General features: G+C 43.5%; 1 protein-coding gene and 1 long non-coding RNA gene across 6 annotated transcripts in view; one reads left to right on the forward strand and one right to left on the reverse strand.

Annotated features, from left to right (window-relative positions):
* Positions 1 to 6,009, reverse strand: part of LOC128345763 (uncharacterized) — a 34,570-nt gene extending 28,561 nt beyond the window's left edge. The window contains exons 1-2 of the long non-coding RNA XR_008316635.1: positions 5,958 to 6,009; positions 5,359 to 5,402 (exon numbers count right to left, since the gene is read on the reverse strand). This is a non-coding gene — a long non-coding RNA (uncharacterized LOC128345763). The remainder of the gene's footprint in view (positions 1 to 5,358; positions 5,403 to 5,957) is intronic.
* The window catches only part of EBF1 (EBF transcription factor 1), a 512,049-nt gene that overhangs the window by 34,369 nt on the left and 459,970 nt on the right, over positions 1 to 17,710 (forward strand). For all 5 annotated transcript variants that reach the window (XM_053298191.1, XM_053298192.1, XM_053298193.1 and 2 more), the window contains exon 6: positions 11,620 to 11,688. In XM_053298191.1, coding sequence (XP_053154166.1) covers positions 11,620 to 11,688 — 69 coding nt within the window. The remainder of the gene's footprint in view (positions 1 to 11,619; positions 11,689 to 17,710) is intronic.

The raw sequence follows: 17,710 nt of genomic DNA on the forward strand, positions 1-17,710 counted from the left end.
TACAAGATGCTAATTATAACCTATAAAGCCCTAAACAGCTTAGGCCCTGGGTATCTAAGATAACATCCTCTTCACCATGAGCCTCTTCACCTATTGAGATCATCCAGTGAGGTTTGTCTGCAGTTGCCATCAGCTCATCTGCTGTCTACACAGGGTCAGGTCCAATGTTCCCTCTAACAGGGATTCCCAGCTGTTGTTGACTACATCTCACAGAATCCTCAGCTGCAATGGCATTTGCTTGGGGATTATGGGAGTTGTAGTCAACAGCCTCTGGGAATCCCTGTTAGAGGGAACACTGGACAGGTCTTTCTCTGTTGCTTCCCCAAATTTCTGGAATGTGTCCCCTCTGCCCCGAGATTCTGAAATAAGAGACTCCCCATCTCTGACAACTTTTTAAAAGTTTCTAAAGATTTATTTTTTCACCCAAGCTTTTAAACTGGACTGTGGTTTTAAATTGTTTTAAGGTTTTCATTTTTAATCTGTTTTATGTTGTTGTAAACTGCCCCAGCATATTTGTGTGGGATTTGGAGAATTTGTTTTGTTTTGTTTTTTGGGGCCATTACTAGAGGAGCTGGATCAGCCAAGGACAGTGCTGTATTCCTCTCTTATTTCTGTTCCCCCCCCACTTGGGGGGTAATTTTTAGTATGTATCTATGTACTGAGCCCACTATTCCCATAGGCATAAGGTTTCAATTATCACACTTTGGGCATTTACAATAGTACCATGGAATGTAACCCCATTGATAATTGAGGGCTTCCTATATACAGTTTTGAGTGGAGTTTTGTTCTTTGCAGAGTCTGTAGTACAGTGAAGACTGCAGTCTGTAGTAATCACTAATTCCCTGGCATCAGAAGGGGCCCTGTTGCATGTCCAGCCAATTTCTGAGTCTTGTTTGCTGGGAATGTGAAACAGGTCCTTCTCCATTGCTGTGCAATGGCATGCCGTACTCTTAGAAATCTGGTTAGCCCCTTCCCTCCTGACATTGCAGACTAGATGGAAGATCTTTTTATTTTGCATGCTGTTGGGTGTTCACATTTGTTTCCTTTGACTCCTGAAGATTTTATTTGGCTCTGAATGGTGTATTCCCCCCTTCTCTGCTTTGTTTGTTCTACAGTATTTGAATATTTTTTCTGGTTTTCTCCTGCTATGTTGAGACTACTGTGATCTACTGAGAGTTATCAGGTTGGAGTGGGCTCTGGGACAAAAAGTGAAGATGGGCTTCTGTTCCTCACACCTCCCTGCCTCCTTCTTCAGAGAGGCAGGGGGAAGAGTGGAGAGGAAGCTGTTGCTCAGCTGGTGGGCCAAGACATTTGTCCCCCCTTGTTCAGTTATAGTGATGACTCTGCCATAAGTGCCCCATCTTGCTGCAGAAAGGTGGGAGAAAAGTCCTTTTAATAAATAAAATAAATATTAAGGAATACTGGGATATCAATTATGGGCCACATGAATTGAGAATGTGTGAGACCACCTGAGTGGTAAAACTAATCCATCTTTTCAGGTATGATTGATTGTGGTCACCAGCTTTTTCTCTCTGTTGAGATTTTAATGCACAATTTCCCCATCTTCTAAAAATTTACCTATTCCCCAATTACTCAGAGGCCTTCATTTTTTAATAGTCATTTAAAAAATCACATGTTGATCACTTCTTATTTCTGTGCCCATCTCTGAAAATAGGTGAGGTCATATCTCTAACTAGTACTACTACTTTTGAAGGGGATGCTGTTTACAGTTTCTCTCCCTCCCTCCCTCCCTCCCTCCCTCCCTCCCTCTCATTCTCTGAGAGAGAGAGAGAGAGAGAGAGAGAGAGAGAGAGAGAGAGAGAGAGAGATATGATTTGAAAACGTTACCTGTAATGTATGTGCGTGCATGAAAAAAATAAGTATTATGGTGAATGAGTTTTGAAAATAAATATTATATTGCAGTGGCAGCTGCTGGTTCCTGGACTTGGTGGGGGTGGGCACTAGGCAGGGAAGGTGATGGGTGGAGCCACTGATAGTGAGAGATGGAGCCAATTGTGGGCAGCTGCAGAGGTGGAGCCAGGACTAGGCCGGTGCCTCAGCAATAACTGGCAAGGTCTAGATTTGCAACTAACAAATGGAATCAAAATACAAACACACACACACACATTTCAATTGCTCATCAGCAGAGATACAGAGAAATATGGAAAACATCAGTTGCTTAAAAGTGCTTAACAGGACTACAGTAGTGTGTAGATTTGTATCTAACATGGCAGGATCAAAACACAAGCACACAACACAGGGAAAAAAACTACCGGCCACAAGTAAAGCACAAACCAACTACAAAAGGATGCTTCTGTGGAGAGTAAATGCATTCTGAAGTCACCAGGGCAGCTCCATCTGCCTGGTTATTTAAAAAATGAATACTACTAACAATAAATAAGAACAAGAAAGAACTCTGAACCAGAGTGATACATGGTTGGTACAGTGATACTGTGGTTGAACTAGACTGGAGAAATCCAAGTTCAAATCCCCATTCTGCCATGAAACTCACTAGGTGACTCTGGGTCAGTCAGTTATCTCTCAGCATAATCTTCCTCATAGGGTTTTGGGAGGATATGTGTAACCATGTGAACTACTGTGGGCTTTTTGGAGGAAGCACAGGCTATACATGTAAAAGTAAATAAATATATATAAAAGCCACAGGTAAGGCAGAGACCAGCTGCAAAGTAGTGAACAAATGCATTCTGAAGTTACAAGCTCTGCCTGCCTATTTAAAAAATGCATACATAAATAATAGAAACATCACAGTTTTTTCAGTGATGCTTGCTGCAGCAGCTATGAACCACCTCCTATAACTTAGAGGACACCATGGAAAGCAAAGATGCATGGGGATACCTTCTCCCTACTCCATGCCTGCTGAACAACTGGGTGCCACTCTCTGCTCATCTTGGGTGCCCACCACTTAACCTGGATGTCCCTCCTACCAAGCAAAGAATGGTTTAAAAAAAAAAATTGAGATCACTTCCTAAACCCTTGCCCAATGAACCACAACCTCCAGTGGACATTTTAATGTTACAGTTACTGCAGACGTGGCTCGTAAACGTGCCTCTGGGCGGGGGAGGGTGGCATCTTTAAGTGTAAATGGAGCCGGTGGTCCATGCTGCCCAGCAGCCACCGCGGTGGGGAATCGCCTCCACCACGCACTTGGCCTCTGGTGGGGGCTTGCCTCCCTGAGAGCCAGGTGAGTGGCGGAGGTGATTCCCCGCCACGGGGGCTGCTGGGTGGCACGGAGCACCGGCTCCATTTACACTTAAAGAAGTCATCCGCTGCCCCCACCCCCGAGGCACCTTCACGGGCCACGCCTGAGTTACTACTGGCCACAACCTGGTTAGCTCTCTGCATAGCAAATGGATTTTTAAAATTATTATCCTTCCAACAGAATCTATTCCTTCTCTACAGACACTGCACCCACACGGAAAGCTACATCTACAATTATTTGAAAAGGAATTTGGACTCAGAAATCCATGCATATGCCTAGTGGTGTGCACGAATCATTTGCTACTGACCTGGTTGGCCTCAAACTAGGCTGTTTTGATGGCTCAATTGTGAAGTGAACTGGGGGCAATATGGCCCACAATCAACTTTGACCAAGCCTGGTTCAGGCGATCTGGTTCTGCAGTGAAGTGGTGGTTGGGCAGGGATGGAGAGAGAGGTAAAAAGATCCTTACCTGGCCGACATGGCTGCCAGCACTGCCACTTGTGCACACACACACCCCATGCAGGCCCAAGCGTGTGTGAAGCTCACTTTAAGAAGCCACCTGTATGGTGGCAGCTTGGTATACTGAGATTTGCACATGCTTGGGGCTGCACTGGGAGTTGTGAATGATGGTGCCAGCAGCCACACCAGCCAGGTAAGGACACATTTACCTCTCTCTTCGCTTCTGCCCAGCTGCCCCTGAACATTTCGTTGACCCCCACCCCTGTACTTGTAAAGGGGAATCCTCACTGGATTCCCCTTTACAAGTAATAGCTGCCCAAACCAGTTTAGTCAAATGGACCAGCTGTCTGGTTCAAGTGAACCAGTTTGGCAGAACGTGGTTCTGCTTGAATTTTATTCGGATTCAAGCCGAACTGTGATTTCTGGTTTGTGCACACTCCTACATATGCCCTAAAATAACTTTCTGGCTTCTTATACCAGTTTCTAACCTAATTAGTCCAGTCCTACTGTTCGTTGTTTTTGTTTCCAATGTTTTATGACATGTCATTTTGGGAATGGACCATAATGCTTTGCATACAGATCAAATTAGAGAGCAAGGGAAAGAAGCAGGGGTTGCATTCCTCCCCACCAAACAAATACAAAGAAGCCAGCAAAAGATCAGACTTACCAACAGCCAACCATCCTACCTGCTCTTTAACCAAAAGGAGGATTGTATTATTCTGAGTAGCTAAAAGAAAAAGACTTCCCCACCCTCTGGGCACTCTGATTGGCTGCCTGAGAAGTCAATAAGCCTAGTCCCCTTCTGACTGGTTTATAGGGTGGTCCTAGGACCTCCCACTTTGCAAAAGCAAAAGTGAGTATGCATATTGGCTACTGCTTTATTAATATTAGTATTTTAAAAGATCTGGGGCTTTTCATTTGTTCTGTGCTACCATCGCCCTCCTTCACAACTCTTAAAGCAGCAGCAGGCTGCAGGCAAGAGCAGCAGAGGGAGACAGTAGGCACACAAAATGGAGGCAGAGACAACATGGCTGACTGAGAAATTTAAGGTGAGTGCTGCCCACTTTGCCCATAGATAAGATCGGCCCCTGTTGCATTGTTTAAGTAATTGATTGACAGTCTCCAAATCCTGCTATGTCTTGAAGCCATGTTTCACAGGATGGAGAATGACTCAATGGTTCACATTATTCTTGATGCAACCAAAACTATGACCATTTTGCAGACTTGTAAATTTAACTTATACTTTGCCTTTATATATATACTATGAAGCTCTTTACAACTACTGTGAAGTTTTTACTGAGAAATGAGTTACGTGGTGTTTTTTTCACTTGGATTTTACTTTCATAGAACAGCTTAACCAGTCTGCTTTTGTAAAAGGCGTTTCTGTTATGCTTACTTCAGTTTATCACTTTATTGCCAATCTTGGGGGGTTATTATACATTATTCACTATATTGTTCAGCAGCATAAATGAACCTTTGTCACTTTCCCTGGAGAGCTATTTATATGGCGTGACACTGCTAAGAACTGCTTTCTGTACAGAGGTTCTTCTGCACTCTATAGGGGAAAAGTAATTTGTCTTCAAGCAAAGTAAGGGCTGGGTTGGCTTCTAGGGATGGGCTATATTTTAGCAGGATTCAAACCTCAAATCAAATCTTGCTAGTCTTGGTTCTTCACTTACCAGCCTTCATGAAGCATGGCCTATCATATCTTGATGAGAGAGGCCTGAAAGAATAACGCCATGTAAAGCATTTTAATTTTGGATATATCCATAGCTATACCCCAGTTCATACATTAACAATTTCTCTGCATAGAGCAGCCCCATCACCACAACCATGTAGTGAAAGTAATGTATGAGCTAGGAAGTAAAGTGTATGTCTTTTCTTCTAGTGGGATGTGAGTGTCTCTTTGCAACTGGGTGTCTTCCTTATCCTCAATTCCTTCCTTTTCCTCCTGTGTCTATTTATTTAGGTTATAAACCTTCAAGCAGTATTTTGTCATTGTCAGTTCTATGTTTGTACAGCACCTTGTTTTTCAGATGTTTAATAAATGTATTGGGTGTGACGCTTGCAGATCATACATTGCTTCTCTAGGGGCGGAGCTATAATAGGGTGCATGGGTCCCAAGCAGGGGCGGAGCTAGGGGAGAGGGGGCCCATGTTCACTGCTCTCCCTGGCAGCCTCTCGGATAATGAAGAAAATGGGAAGGGGTAGAGCTGGGGGGGGGGAGGTTATTTGAACCCATCTGCTCAATTATAGCCACACCCCGGGTCCCAAGAACCTGTGATGCCTTGTCTGCAGGGCTGCCTTGCTCATCTCTGGGGCTGCCTTGCTTGACTGTTCTCCTCCCTGCGGCATGGTGCCCAGCCCTAGTGGCCCGCCCCAGCTCCCCAGAGGTACAGTCGTGCAGCCCACCACTGCTTCCTGCCCATCCCCAGTGGTGTGCCACATAGCTGGAAGGCGCTGCCAACAACACCACCATTGGGAGAGGCAGGGAGCATGCTGCTGCCCCATCGGTGGGGGAGGGAGGCTGCCTGTGAGAACATAGGCCACCTATGCCTTCCCGATGCCACTGTTCTTCTGGAAGGCTGCATAAATGACTACACACATACATACAAGGTCATTGTAATCGTAAAGTGGAAGCTACAGGAGTTTGCATCCTGTATGTATAACATTCATATATGCTTCATTCCTTCTTTATGGACTCACAAACTTACTATACAGAATTATGAGGACAGTGATGGTGCCTAACCGAGGCCACTGATGCCTTTCCTTGAAGATACGCCACTCTGCCTGAGAGACTTTGCCAGTTGTGCTCTGGCCTCTTTCATGATTGATCTTAATGGATTTGCATAGCGCTGACTCATATAACTACTTTTGTGGTAAAAAAAACGATGGCAGGCTGAATGTTTCCCTCAGTACTACTATAGTAAAGTCACAGTTGCAGTATTCATAGTGGGGGAGGGACTGGCAAGCTTCTCAGCAAAGTTCAAAAGTCTGTTTGGGGGCATATGGAAGGTTAAACAACAGAAATGTATTTCAAGAATATTTGTTATGGTGACCTTTTTAATACCATATATCAACAACAACAGTTTGGTATCACAACACAAGTCATGGATCCTGAACTAATTAATTAAATCTACGTACAAATATTTAGGAGTTATATAACTCCTATATATTATAGTACACATTCTATTAGTGCACTTTCTATTTTTATAGTGCATTCTCCCCTCCCCCCCTTTTTAAGATGAGATGCACATGTGCCATATAGCGGGTTAGGATTAGGGTTAGGGTTAGGGTTAGGGTTACCATCTTAGTGTTGAAATTCCTTTATGTGGTAGAGAAATAAGTTTGCTAAATGATTCAAAAAGTTGTCTTGTGTGCCCTTGTGACTTTGAAAGAGGTTTGAAGTGTGGGCCAAATGTGGCTGTCTCTTTAGCAGTGACTTTAGGAACTGATTCAAAACATGGCAGCCTAGAGAAAAGAGCGAATGCCACTTCATAGATTGCACTACCACCATAGAAAGCACTACCATTTTGGGGACTTTATATTAAAAAGGTACTTTAAAGAAACTCTGCTCCTTGATTTATTGCAGCACCTTTTTAATGTAACAAAATATTTTTAACTGAATAATCTGAGTGACTAACAGGTTACACCATGTTTACTCAGAAGTAAGTCCCATTTTGCCCAATGGGGCTTCTGACAAGGTAACTGTGTATTGGATTGCAGCCTAAATGTTGTTCATCTTATTCTATCTCCTCCTGGGGTAATTTCTGTGTGCATTTGTGTGGAGGATAATCTAGAAAGAATTAACTATGAGTTTGTGTGGTAAAAGTGTTTTTTCATTCTTCTGTGTTGGTAATAGAAAGGTGCTTGAAAAGATTAAGGAATGTGATCCTATAAGTAGATCAATGTCATTATTTTAAAAGAAACTAGTTCTAGGGGGGAAATAGAAGTGTGATGAAGGGCTCTTGCAGTTTCAGGTATGATCTGGCAAGTTAACATAAGAACAGCCCTGCTGGATTAGGCACAAGGCCCATCTAGTCCAGCATCCTGTTTCACAGGATGGCCCACCAGATGCCTCTGGGGAGTCCACAGGCAAGAGGTATGTGCATACCATCTATCCTGCTGTTGCTCCCCTGCAACTGGTTTTGAAAGGCATCGTGCCTCTGAGGCTGGAGGTGTCCCATAGCCACCAGACTAGTAGCTATTGATAGACCTGTCCACCATGAATTTGTCTAAGCCCCTTTTAAAGCCATCCAAGCTGGTGGCCATCACCACATCCCATGGCAAAGAATCTATCTATCTATCTATCTATCTATCTATCTATCTATCTATCTATCTATCTATCTATTTTAAACTTACCTGTCACTAATCCCATGTGTGGCAGCTCTCTCAAGAATTTGCAAGCGGCTGCCTGGATAGCGATGGGGACGGGGCGAGAAAAAGGCGGTGGCAGGTGTGGAGGGAAAGCACCAGCCAGGCCAGCCAGCGAGAGAAAGTGCCGCAGGTGGGTAGAGAAAGTGCTGCCAGGCCGGCTGGCAAGTGGGGAAGGAAAGTGCCAGCCAGGCTGGCCAGCAGGGGAAGCTGCTGAGTAGGGAAAATGCTGCTGGCGGGTGGGGAGGGAAAGCGCCACCGGTGGGCAGGGAGGGAAAGCAGACTTGGAAGGAGAGAACGGACTGGGGCTGAAAGGAGGGGACGAAGAGAGAATGGATTGGGGCTGAAGGGGGAAAGGAAAACGGACTGGGACTGAAGAAAGAGGAGAAATGAAGCTGGGGAGGAGAGACAGGGAGAACTTGGGGTACAGATGCTCTGCGCTGGATCAGCTAGTTCCATAGATTAATTATGCATTGTGTGAAAAAGTACTTTTTCTTGTCAGTCCTAAATTCCCCACCTTCAGTTTCATGTGGTGACCCCTGGTTCTAGTGTTGTGAAAGAGGGAGAAAAATTTATCTTTGTCCACCCTCTCCACTCCATGCATAATTTTATACATCTTTTTCATGTCTCCTCTTAGTCACCTCTTTTCCAAGGTAAAGAGCCCCAGATGCTATAGCCTAGCCTCATAAGAAAGATTTTTCCAGGCTCCTGATCATCTTGGTTGCCCTCTTTTGCACCTTTTCCAGTATCTACAATATCCTTCTTAAGATACGGTGACCAAAGCTGTACGCAGTACTTCAGATGTGGCCTCACCATAGATTTATATAAGGGCATTATAATATTAGCAATTTTATTTTCAGTCCCCTTCCTAATGATTCCTAGAATGGAATTAGTCTTTTTCACTGTATTCTTCCCACTTTGTTCTTCGCACTGTGCCCCTGCCACACCTCCCAGCATCTTACATCAGACACCACACCTGTTTGAGAGCAAATACCAGCCAGCGCTGCTTTCACCGCATGGCTGGGAACTGCTCTCCCTGCTTTTAACAGCAGGGAGAGCATTCCTGGTCATGCTGTGAACACGGTGCTGGTTGGTATTTACTCCCAAACAGGGGGCATGGCCCTGTTTGCAAGTGAAGCTGTGCTCCCTGCGTTTGATGTCAGACACAGGGGACCAGGTCTCACGATCAGTGAGACCCGGTTTGTGGTGGTGAGCGGCGAGAGCGGTCTAAGCCCTGGGCAGCTGGATCGGCCGCCCACACTATTGCTGGCTCCGTGACGGAGCTGGTGGGAGCTGGGGAGCTCGGGGGTCGCGTGGCCCCCGGAAGCTCCAGTATGCCCTGTGCGAGCGTGCAGGGCATATTGGGGAGACCTCCGGAGCCGGGAGGCAGCTTTTCAGTTCCCTTCCGGGGTCTATTCATGAGTAGCCATGGTGCGGAGCCACGGCGCGGCTACTCACGATCAGATCGCCCGGTTTTGTGGAGCACTTGCTCCGCAAACCCGGGCTAAGGGCAGGGGTACTTAGGCGGGTTACCCGCCTAGGAACTACCGGGCTCGCAGCCGAGCCTGGTGGTTCACACGATGGGGCAAAATCGGGCTAGCCATCATGTGAATAGCCTCAGGGTGTGTGGCTGGGGCGCCAGACATGGCCCCTGATTGACAGCGGCCCAGGTTCTTTGAACCTGTTTGCTCAGTGGTGGCTCGGCCCTGACTCTGACCCCTTCTGGTTTATCCGGAAAATATTCACCCTCACACTTTAGGGGATTTTGCTGGCCAAAGCAGATACCACCAAGTTCCTGCTGGCACCCCACCCCCGGCGTCATTTTAAAAGTTGCTCTGCAACATTCTTGATTTAAGCACTATCAGTCTGGTTCTGTCTTAGTTTAAGCGGAGCCTGTCCCTTTTGTACAGGCTTCGCTTCCCCCAAAATGTATTCCAGTTCCTAACGAATCTATACCCCTCCTCCCCGCACCATCATTTCATCCACACATTGAGACCCCTCAGCTCCACCTGTCTTGCTGTTCCTGCATGTGGAACAGGTAGCACTTCAGAGAACTCTACCCTGGGGGTCCTGGACTTCAGTATGCTACCTAGCAGCCTAAATTAGGCTTCCAGGACCTGCCGACTGCATTTTCCAACATCGTTGGTGCCAACATGCACCACAACAGCTGACTCCTCCCCAACACTGCCTAACAGCCTACTTAGATGCAGCGTGATGTCTGCAACCTTTGCACCAGACAGGCAAGTCGCCACGCGGTCTACACTCAGGTCACAGACCCATCTCTCTATGCCCCTAATGATCAAATCACCCACTACTAGGAGGCCCCCACCCCATGGAGGGGAATCCTCTGTGCGAGAGGATATGGGTGCATCACCCAAGGAAGGGTCTCTGCTAAAGGAGTCTTTCCATCTTCCTCAGACCGATGTCCTCCTTCCCTGAGACCCTCATACTCAAAGTTCCCTGAGATCCTCATTCCCTGAGACCCTAAGTTCCCTAAGACCCTCATTCAAAGTTAAGTTGTTAAACTGTGAAAACTCCATTATGGTGTTAAGCTTCTAGTGAATAATCATACCACAACAAGAAATAGAGAGTAGAAAACAGCAGCTTACCATTAAGGAATGCCTGTTTCAGCTGTAGGTGCATTGCTTCAGCCCTGGAGATCACAGTGGAAACATATCATACTTGAAAAATATGTATCATAATTTGAGCTGCAGCTCACGGACATGTTCCATTTGCTCTGCTAACTGGGCAAAGAGGCATCTTTTGAACATGGTGATTCTCTTTATTTAGCAGGGGAATAGTAACTGGCCCTATCCAGCACAGTACTTCCAGTGATTGTTGCTGGTGTGTCTATCTTCTGTTTCTTTTTAGATTGTGAGCCCTTTGGGGACAGGGATCTATCTGTCTGTCTGTCTGTCTATTATTTCTCTATGTATGGCACTTTGGAAACTTTTGTTTGTTTGTTTGTTCTACAATTGCCATTACTCCATATATGTTTCAACCAGCATCTCAAAAGAAAAAGGATGACCTAGAAATAATACGATTTTAAAAATATTATGAATCTTGGATATATTTTAACTTGCTTTCTGGATTTTGACTGAGCCTTTTCCGAACTATGCCAGCACATTTACAAACAAGTCTACAGCCATGAGGACTAGAAATGAATCTTTTTAAAAGGAGAGCTGGAATTCTCAGGATTCAAACAGGCCACAGAACTAGAGCAGTTATCTGTTCCCCATGGGTACCCTGTTTTAGCTGACATATAGAACAGCTCGAAACAATTGGACTCTAGCTGAAGGAGACTGTAATCATTATCTCAAGGAAACGTTGCATTATTATCCCACAAAAAAGGGTTAACCCCTTTTTTTCTTTTTGTGTTGTTGCTTGCCAGCTGTGTGAGAAGTTAAAACCCAGTAATTAACCCATATGTAACCTACCATATTCAGCTGATTTCCAGGCAGGAACAGAGTGGTAACTCTAGCTGGCAACGTGACCCCTCCTGTATTTGTAATTATGATTTTTAGAGTGCAATGGCTGCACTAAATCTTTTCTCTTTTGCTCTGTAGCCGCTGTTGTGACAAGAAGAGCTGTGGCAACAGAAATGAGACTCCTTCGGATCCAGTGATAATTGACAGGTAAGAGCTGCTATCCTTTTCCTTGAATTTATTTTGATTTATTTATTTATATTCTCCTCATTATAATGAAACACCTGCCCCGTGTTGCTAATGGGCAAAGGATGATGTGTGTACATGGGTGTAATTTTGTTGTTTGTATGGAATTAGTTGTGCTATAAGGTTTTGTCTCTCATGGAAAGGCCATATGGGATGTAACTGTGAGATAAGGCTTGGTGGAGCGTTCTGGTTCTAGTTTCTGATTCATACTTCTAACGGGGATATTTTTCTCTCCTACTTTCTGTGCGTTGATTCGCATGCTGTGTCTGGGAAGCTGTAGGAATATAAAATAATAATAGTTTGTGATTTATGAAATGTGGTTGGGTGCTTATAAATATTTAACTTTTTTCTTTGAAAAATGTTCAAATCATTATCACTTTTTAGCTACAGTAGTTCCCTTGGAAGCAATCCATCTAAATTGTAAGGTTTGTTTTATGCATTAAGAGATCTGCAAAGTAAAGATTCCTCCTCCCACCAAAATCATTGTCCCCACACTAGCTTCCAGCTTGTTTTCGTTGGTTTGAGTGCAATTTTGATTGTATTGTCAGTTGATTAATTCCTTTTGCCTGTCTTAATTATTATGGTTTCTAAACCGATCCAAATTACTAATCTGACATGACGGAATAAATCATTGCAGAACAATAAATTCACTGGAGGAGTTATGTGCAATTTACACTCTGCAGGCCTGCAAATTAGGCAATGCTGTATCCAAATAGTAATTTTTACATTTTAATTATTGAAACTCATCATACAGAAACATATGATAAACAGTTACATTGCCATATTATTTTGTGAGCATTAAGTGACCATGCACAGGCTGATATTGTCTATCGTTGTCTAAGAGGAGGCATACTGCATTGGATTTATGAAAAACTGAATTCCAAAGGGAAGCTTTCGTACACGTACAGTGACCCCCTTGTTTTATTGTCTAAATAAGTGTTCCTCATTTTCTTTTCATAGTCTTTTGTTGGATTTTACAGAGAATGCAGTGTGTGATGTTGAAGCAAAGTGGAATTATTATGCAGTGGCTAGTCAAACATGATTGATGAGTATTTGCATTTGTGCAGGTTTTAAAAATCTCTAGTATGAGTTTTGAAATAAAAACTTAAATTTTAATAGCTTCTAGCTGATGTCTTTGCAAATAATTTCTGATTTAGTGTGTGTCGATCTGTCTGTAGATACATTCATTACACACTTTAGCTGTAGTCAAGCATTAGGTAAACAGGAGAAAGCAAGTTATGCTATGCATAGTACTCAGAAGTAAGTCCCATTGAATTAAATAGGGCTTACTCCCAAGTATGTGTGCATAGGATTGCAGCCTAAGAAAACCATAACAATGTGCATTCAAAATGTGTTGTAGAATGATCTGGTATTAAAGGTGGCTCTGTCTTTTGCATGAAAAGCAACAAAATCCATGTGTTTTCCTTCCTATTGTTCTTGACAATGAAATGGTAAGACGCATAATGGCAAATTGACATAAATGTTTGCATCGATACGCATATGCAGATCAGTTGGCTGCAGTTTAGACATGATCTCTTGCCTTCTCTTGCATTTTCAAGAAAAATCTCTTCTATAGGCAAGTAGGTTCCTAGTTATGGACAACTTTGTTCATACAGTACTTAAGCTGATATAACTGGCATTTTCGAACAAGTTGAATTCAGCTTGTAAACTGGGCTATAACAAACCTCACCTCACCACACATTTTGAATGTGAACTGGTTAATCTTTTAAAATTCTGCTCTTGGTTTTAAGTTGTGACTTTGATACAGAAGGTTGATATGACTGTGGTTTGAATAACATTTGATTTTGACCTGTTCCTGTGGGTTGCAGTGGCATAAGAAATTTGACTCAGCAGTGCTGTAATTAGCCTTGCCTGTGTTTTTGAAACAGGATTGAGTTACCTGGATCACATTAGTGTGGCTTCTATTGTTGCCGCTTAGCATCTGTCCCAGTAGGGTACTTAAAACCTTTTTCTTGGCCAGGGCTAGTTCAAACAATTTAGGCAAAATAAAGTATGCATTTTGTACAGTTAGTGGCTCTGGTGATGTTACTGGTGACATTTACCCTGCATTATATTTTTTTCTTGGCTTGGAAAAGCATAAAGCAATATATATGGAGCCTGTATCTTAAACAGAATACTTTACAAATTGGTTTAACATTAAAAAGCTGTCACGAGCTGGAACATATGTTGAGTTGCACTCTGCTGTCACTCTTGCATGCATAAAATTGTAAGCTATTATGCCAATTGATATGCAGAACCATATTTAGCTATTTTTTATTTGAAAGTGATCATTCACAGAGCAGATTTGGTGAGGAGGAGGATGAGGAGGAGGTCTGCAAAATGTTCTGCCATGCCTAACACAATAGAGGGCCAGTGTAGTATAGTGGTTAGAGTGCTGGACTAGGACCGGGAAACCCGAGTTCGAATCCCCATTCAGCCATGAAACTAGCTGGGTGACTCTGGGCCAGTCACTTCGCTCTCAGCCTAACCTACTTCACAGGGTTGTTGTGAAAGTGAAACTCAAGTATGTAGTACACCGCTCTGGGCTCCTTGGAGGAAGAGCGGGATATAAATGTAAAAATAATAATAATAATAACACACCAATCAACCATCTATGTGGTCTGAATTAACTTTAACATGTAATGGACACCTTAAATGCTACATTTAACCAGAGGGACCATATTTATATGCATTTTTATACATTGATTATCACCCCTTTTCTATGTATGAATATGTTGACATATACTGTACAATATGGTCTACATAGAAATATGGTGAATTTGTGGGTGTGCTTGTGGTGTGTACACACACACACACACACACCCCACATACACACAGTGTCACAGTGAGTGTCTGATAACTGGTGAATGGCAACATTCACCTCTGAATATTGACAATCCCAGATACATTTTGTGAATGTCCAAAACTTTGGAGATACATCTCCAGTGCTGATAGTGTTTATTAATATTAACTGATGTATGCACAAAAAGTGAGGTTATATGCAAGACCTCTGTAACCACAGAGTTGTACAAATGGGATTTCCCCCCTCAACTACTTACAGTATCTGTTATAGTCATTTATAATAGCCAATATAAGTGGGAGCCATTTAGTCATAGAAGTGGGATTTTTGAATAAACCAATAGGTGTACTGGAGGATAATCTGGTAAATGGCTTTGTGTTTGATCTGAAGTTTTCCCTCTATGAATGGAGGGACCTTCCTTCCATGAATTAGAGGTATCCTCGCAGAAAGGGTGTTTCTGTGAGCACAACTCTCTTCCGTTCACTGAGCAAAAACTTTGGATCCAACTTAGTGTATTTTGTTCTGTTGAAATGGCAAGTTATGATTGCCATCAAAAAGACTGAAATAAGTGCTTTGTAAACTGTCTTACCTCAGAAGCGGACTATACATCTATTATTATTCTTTTAGGCTTTTAATATTATTGAAGTAGGAAAAACAAGTGTATGTACACACACTGACCCTTTAGATATGTTGTATATCTCCATCACAGCTACATGCTCAACCAGGGGTGTAGCTATAATTGAGCGGGTGGGTTCAAAGAACCTGCCCCCCCTGCTCTTGAGGACCTCCCATCTCCCTTCCTCCTTATTTCCTTCATTATCTCCCTCACCCTGAGGGGCCGCCAAGGAGAGGCTCCCTCTCTCCTAGCTACACCCCTGTGCTCAACTACATCATAACTATATTCATCAGATCAAAACCCTAACATCAAAGGAAACATTTAAAAAAGGTTATTGCTGCCATAGTACAAAAATGCTAATAATAGCATGGCATTTCCCATCACCCAGCTGGCACTCTGTGTGTTTTCCCCTTGCCAAAGCATTTTTACACAAAATACAACAGGACATAAGATCTGTTTTAAAGCAATTATTTGAAGAGGAAGATAACTAAAACAAAAGTCCTGAAAGCTTCCCTAAAAGCACCTGTGATTTTATGAAGATGAGGAAGGAGCAAGAGGAGCAAAGACAAGTCTTTGAAGGAAGTGAGTTTGATGCAAAACAGTTTGGTATGCAATGGTGTGTATATTCAACCTAGTTGTAGCAAAACAAATTGAATCACTTCCTGTTATTACATTCTACATAGATTTAACATTCAAATGGTAACTCAAATTTGAATTTAAAAGGTTTGCAATAAAATTCCTAGGCAGGAATTGAATAAATTGTACTTTTATTGCCACTCTGGATATTCCTGTGCCCTAACCTTTTTTCCCCATATAGTTATTCTAGTTCAATAAATAAAACCTCATTAGACTATTCCCATTTCAATGAGTTTATTAAATTTTACAGGAGTAATTAGCATAAGCTGTGCTAATTTTTCTGGAAGACTAATGAGAGAGGTTCCTAATTAGGTTTGCTTTGTAAGAATCTGAAAAGATGATAATGAAAAAAGTCACATAGGGTGCAATACAACAGGAAGGAAGAGTCTTATTATTTCTTGATTTGTGAAAGATTAAAATGTATTTGGCACAGCTTCCAACTTTTAGAACAACAACAACAACAACCCAACTGACCATTGTAGAAATAGATGCAGAATAGAAGTAGTAATATACTGAGATGTCTCTGCCTGAACTGGTCCCTCCCCGCCCTCGTGGATGAATCAAGTGCACAGTTCTTTTGGCTAAGATAAATGTGGAAAGTAATTTGTATTTCTAGTGCATATGGCAGAGTAACTCCAGCATAAACACTCATGCCTAGTACACTGGATTCCATTAAATACCTCTAGTTCCTGTTGTTTGAGACTGTACATACCCCAGGGCTGAAAGAATCCAAGCTATATAGAAATTCAGGTCCTTTTGATCCCAGTGCTCAAAAATGTTGGAGAGGTTGTTCCCCCCCACCCTCCCCAGAGCTGAAAGCAGTATGACAGAGGCACCCTTGTGTATTCCACTATCACCTCTGGTAAATAGGTTTTGCAGGCTTTTGAGATACTTTGGAATTGTGCAGTAGCTGTTGGAACAGAAATTACTGTAAGACAAAAATACAGTGTATACAATTGGAAGCATTGCATACCAGTTTCAGTTCTCATAAAAATAGTTGTCTCCAACTAATACTGATATATTTCCCGAGGGGTGCCTAGGGAATGGTGCAAAATCCGAAATGGATTTTGTGTTGTGTTTCGTTTCAAGCTCGAAACATAAAACAGCCAAAATGTTCCATCGAAACAGCGGTCGAGACAGGCCAGCTGTTTCAACGGAACAACGTGAAACGTTTTGGGTGTTTCGGCCACAGGGAACAAAGGGGAATTTGGAACATACAAAGCAAGCATACCCAAAGCCACACCCCCTGTTTCTGACTGAGACAAGGGGGCAGAGCCGATGCCGAGAACAGGGCCTGTCAGCCCTGGCAGAGCTTCTCTTCCCAACAGTGGTCTGTGGAATAACTGACTGGGGAAGGGAAACTCTGCCGGGGCAGACAGGGCCTGTTCTTGGCATTGGCCCTACCCTCTTGCGTCAGACACAGGGGTGGGGCCAGTATCCAGGAGAAGGTCCATTTGGGCCCTCTTCTATTTCTCCCCAGCCAGCATTTCAGTGAAGCACTGGCTGGAGAGGAGAGGGGCTCCGAGCCAGTGAGCACTCCAGTCACTGCCTGGGTGTAGGAGGGGGAAAGGCAGTGCCCTGGCTGAGGGCAAAGGGAAGCCTTGGCAGCTCCCCCCAGATCTTGACAGCTGGGGGACAATCATCCCCCCCCCCTTGCTCCATGGTCTCAATGCCCCTGGCTGAGACGCTGTCACAGATTGTTATTGGGAGACCAGTTAGGAAGCTGCTGTTACTTATAAGAGAGCTATGCTGTGAACACTGCTTCTGCAGTACTGAATTCCTCAGCAAAGCAGCCTGGTTTTTCCTGTATCTGTCATCTTGGGGATGCAATCATCAAGAGTCTGAAGTTTTGTATATTGGGGCCAATTTCACACAAACAGCACATGACAGCACATCACCCATTACGATTGCCTGATTGCTTGTGCCAGACCAAT

Source organism: Hemicordylus capensis, chromosome 2, assembly GCF_027244095.1.
Source record: "Hemicordylus capensis ecotype Gifberg chromosome 2, rHemCap1.1.pri, whole genome shotgun sequence".
In the NCBI taxonomy this organism is placed as follows: Eukaryota; Metazoa; Chordata; class Lepidosauria; order Squamata; family Cordylidae; genus Hemicordylus; species Hemicordylus capensis.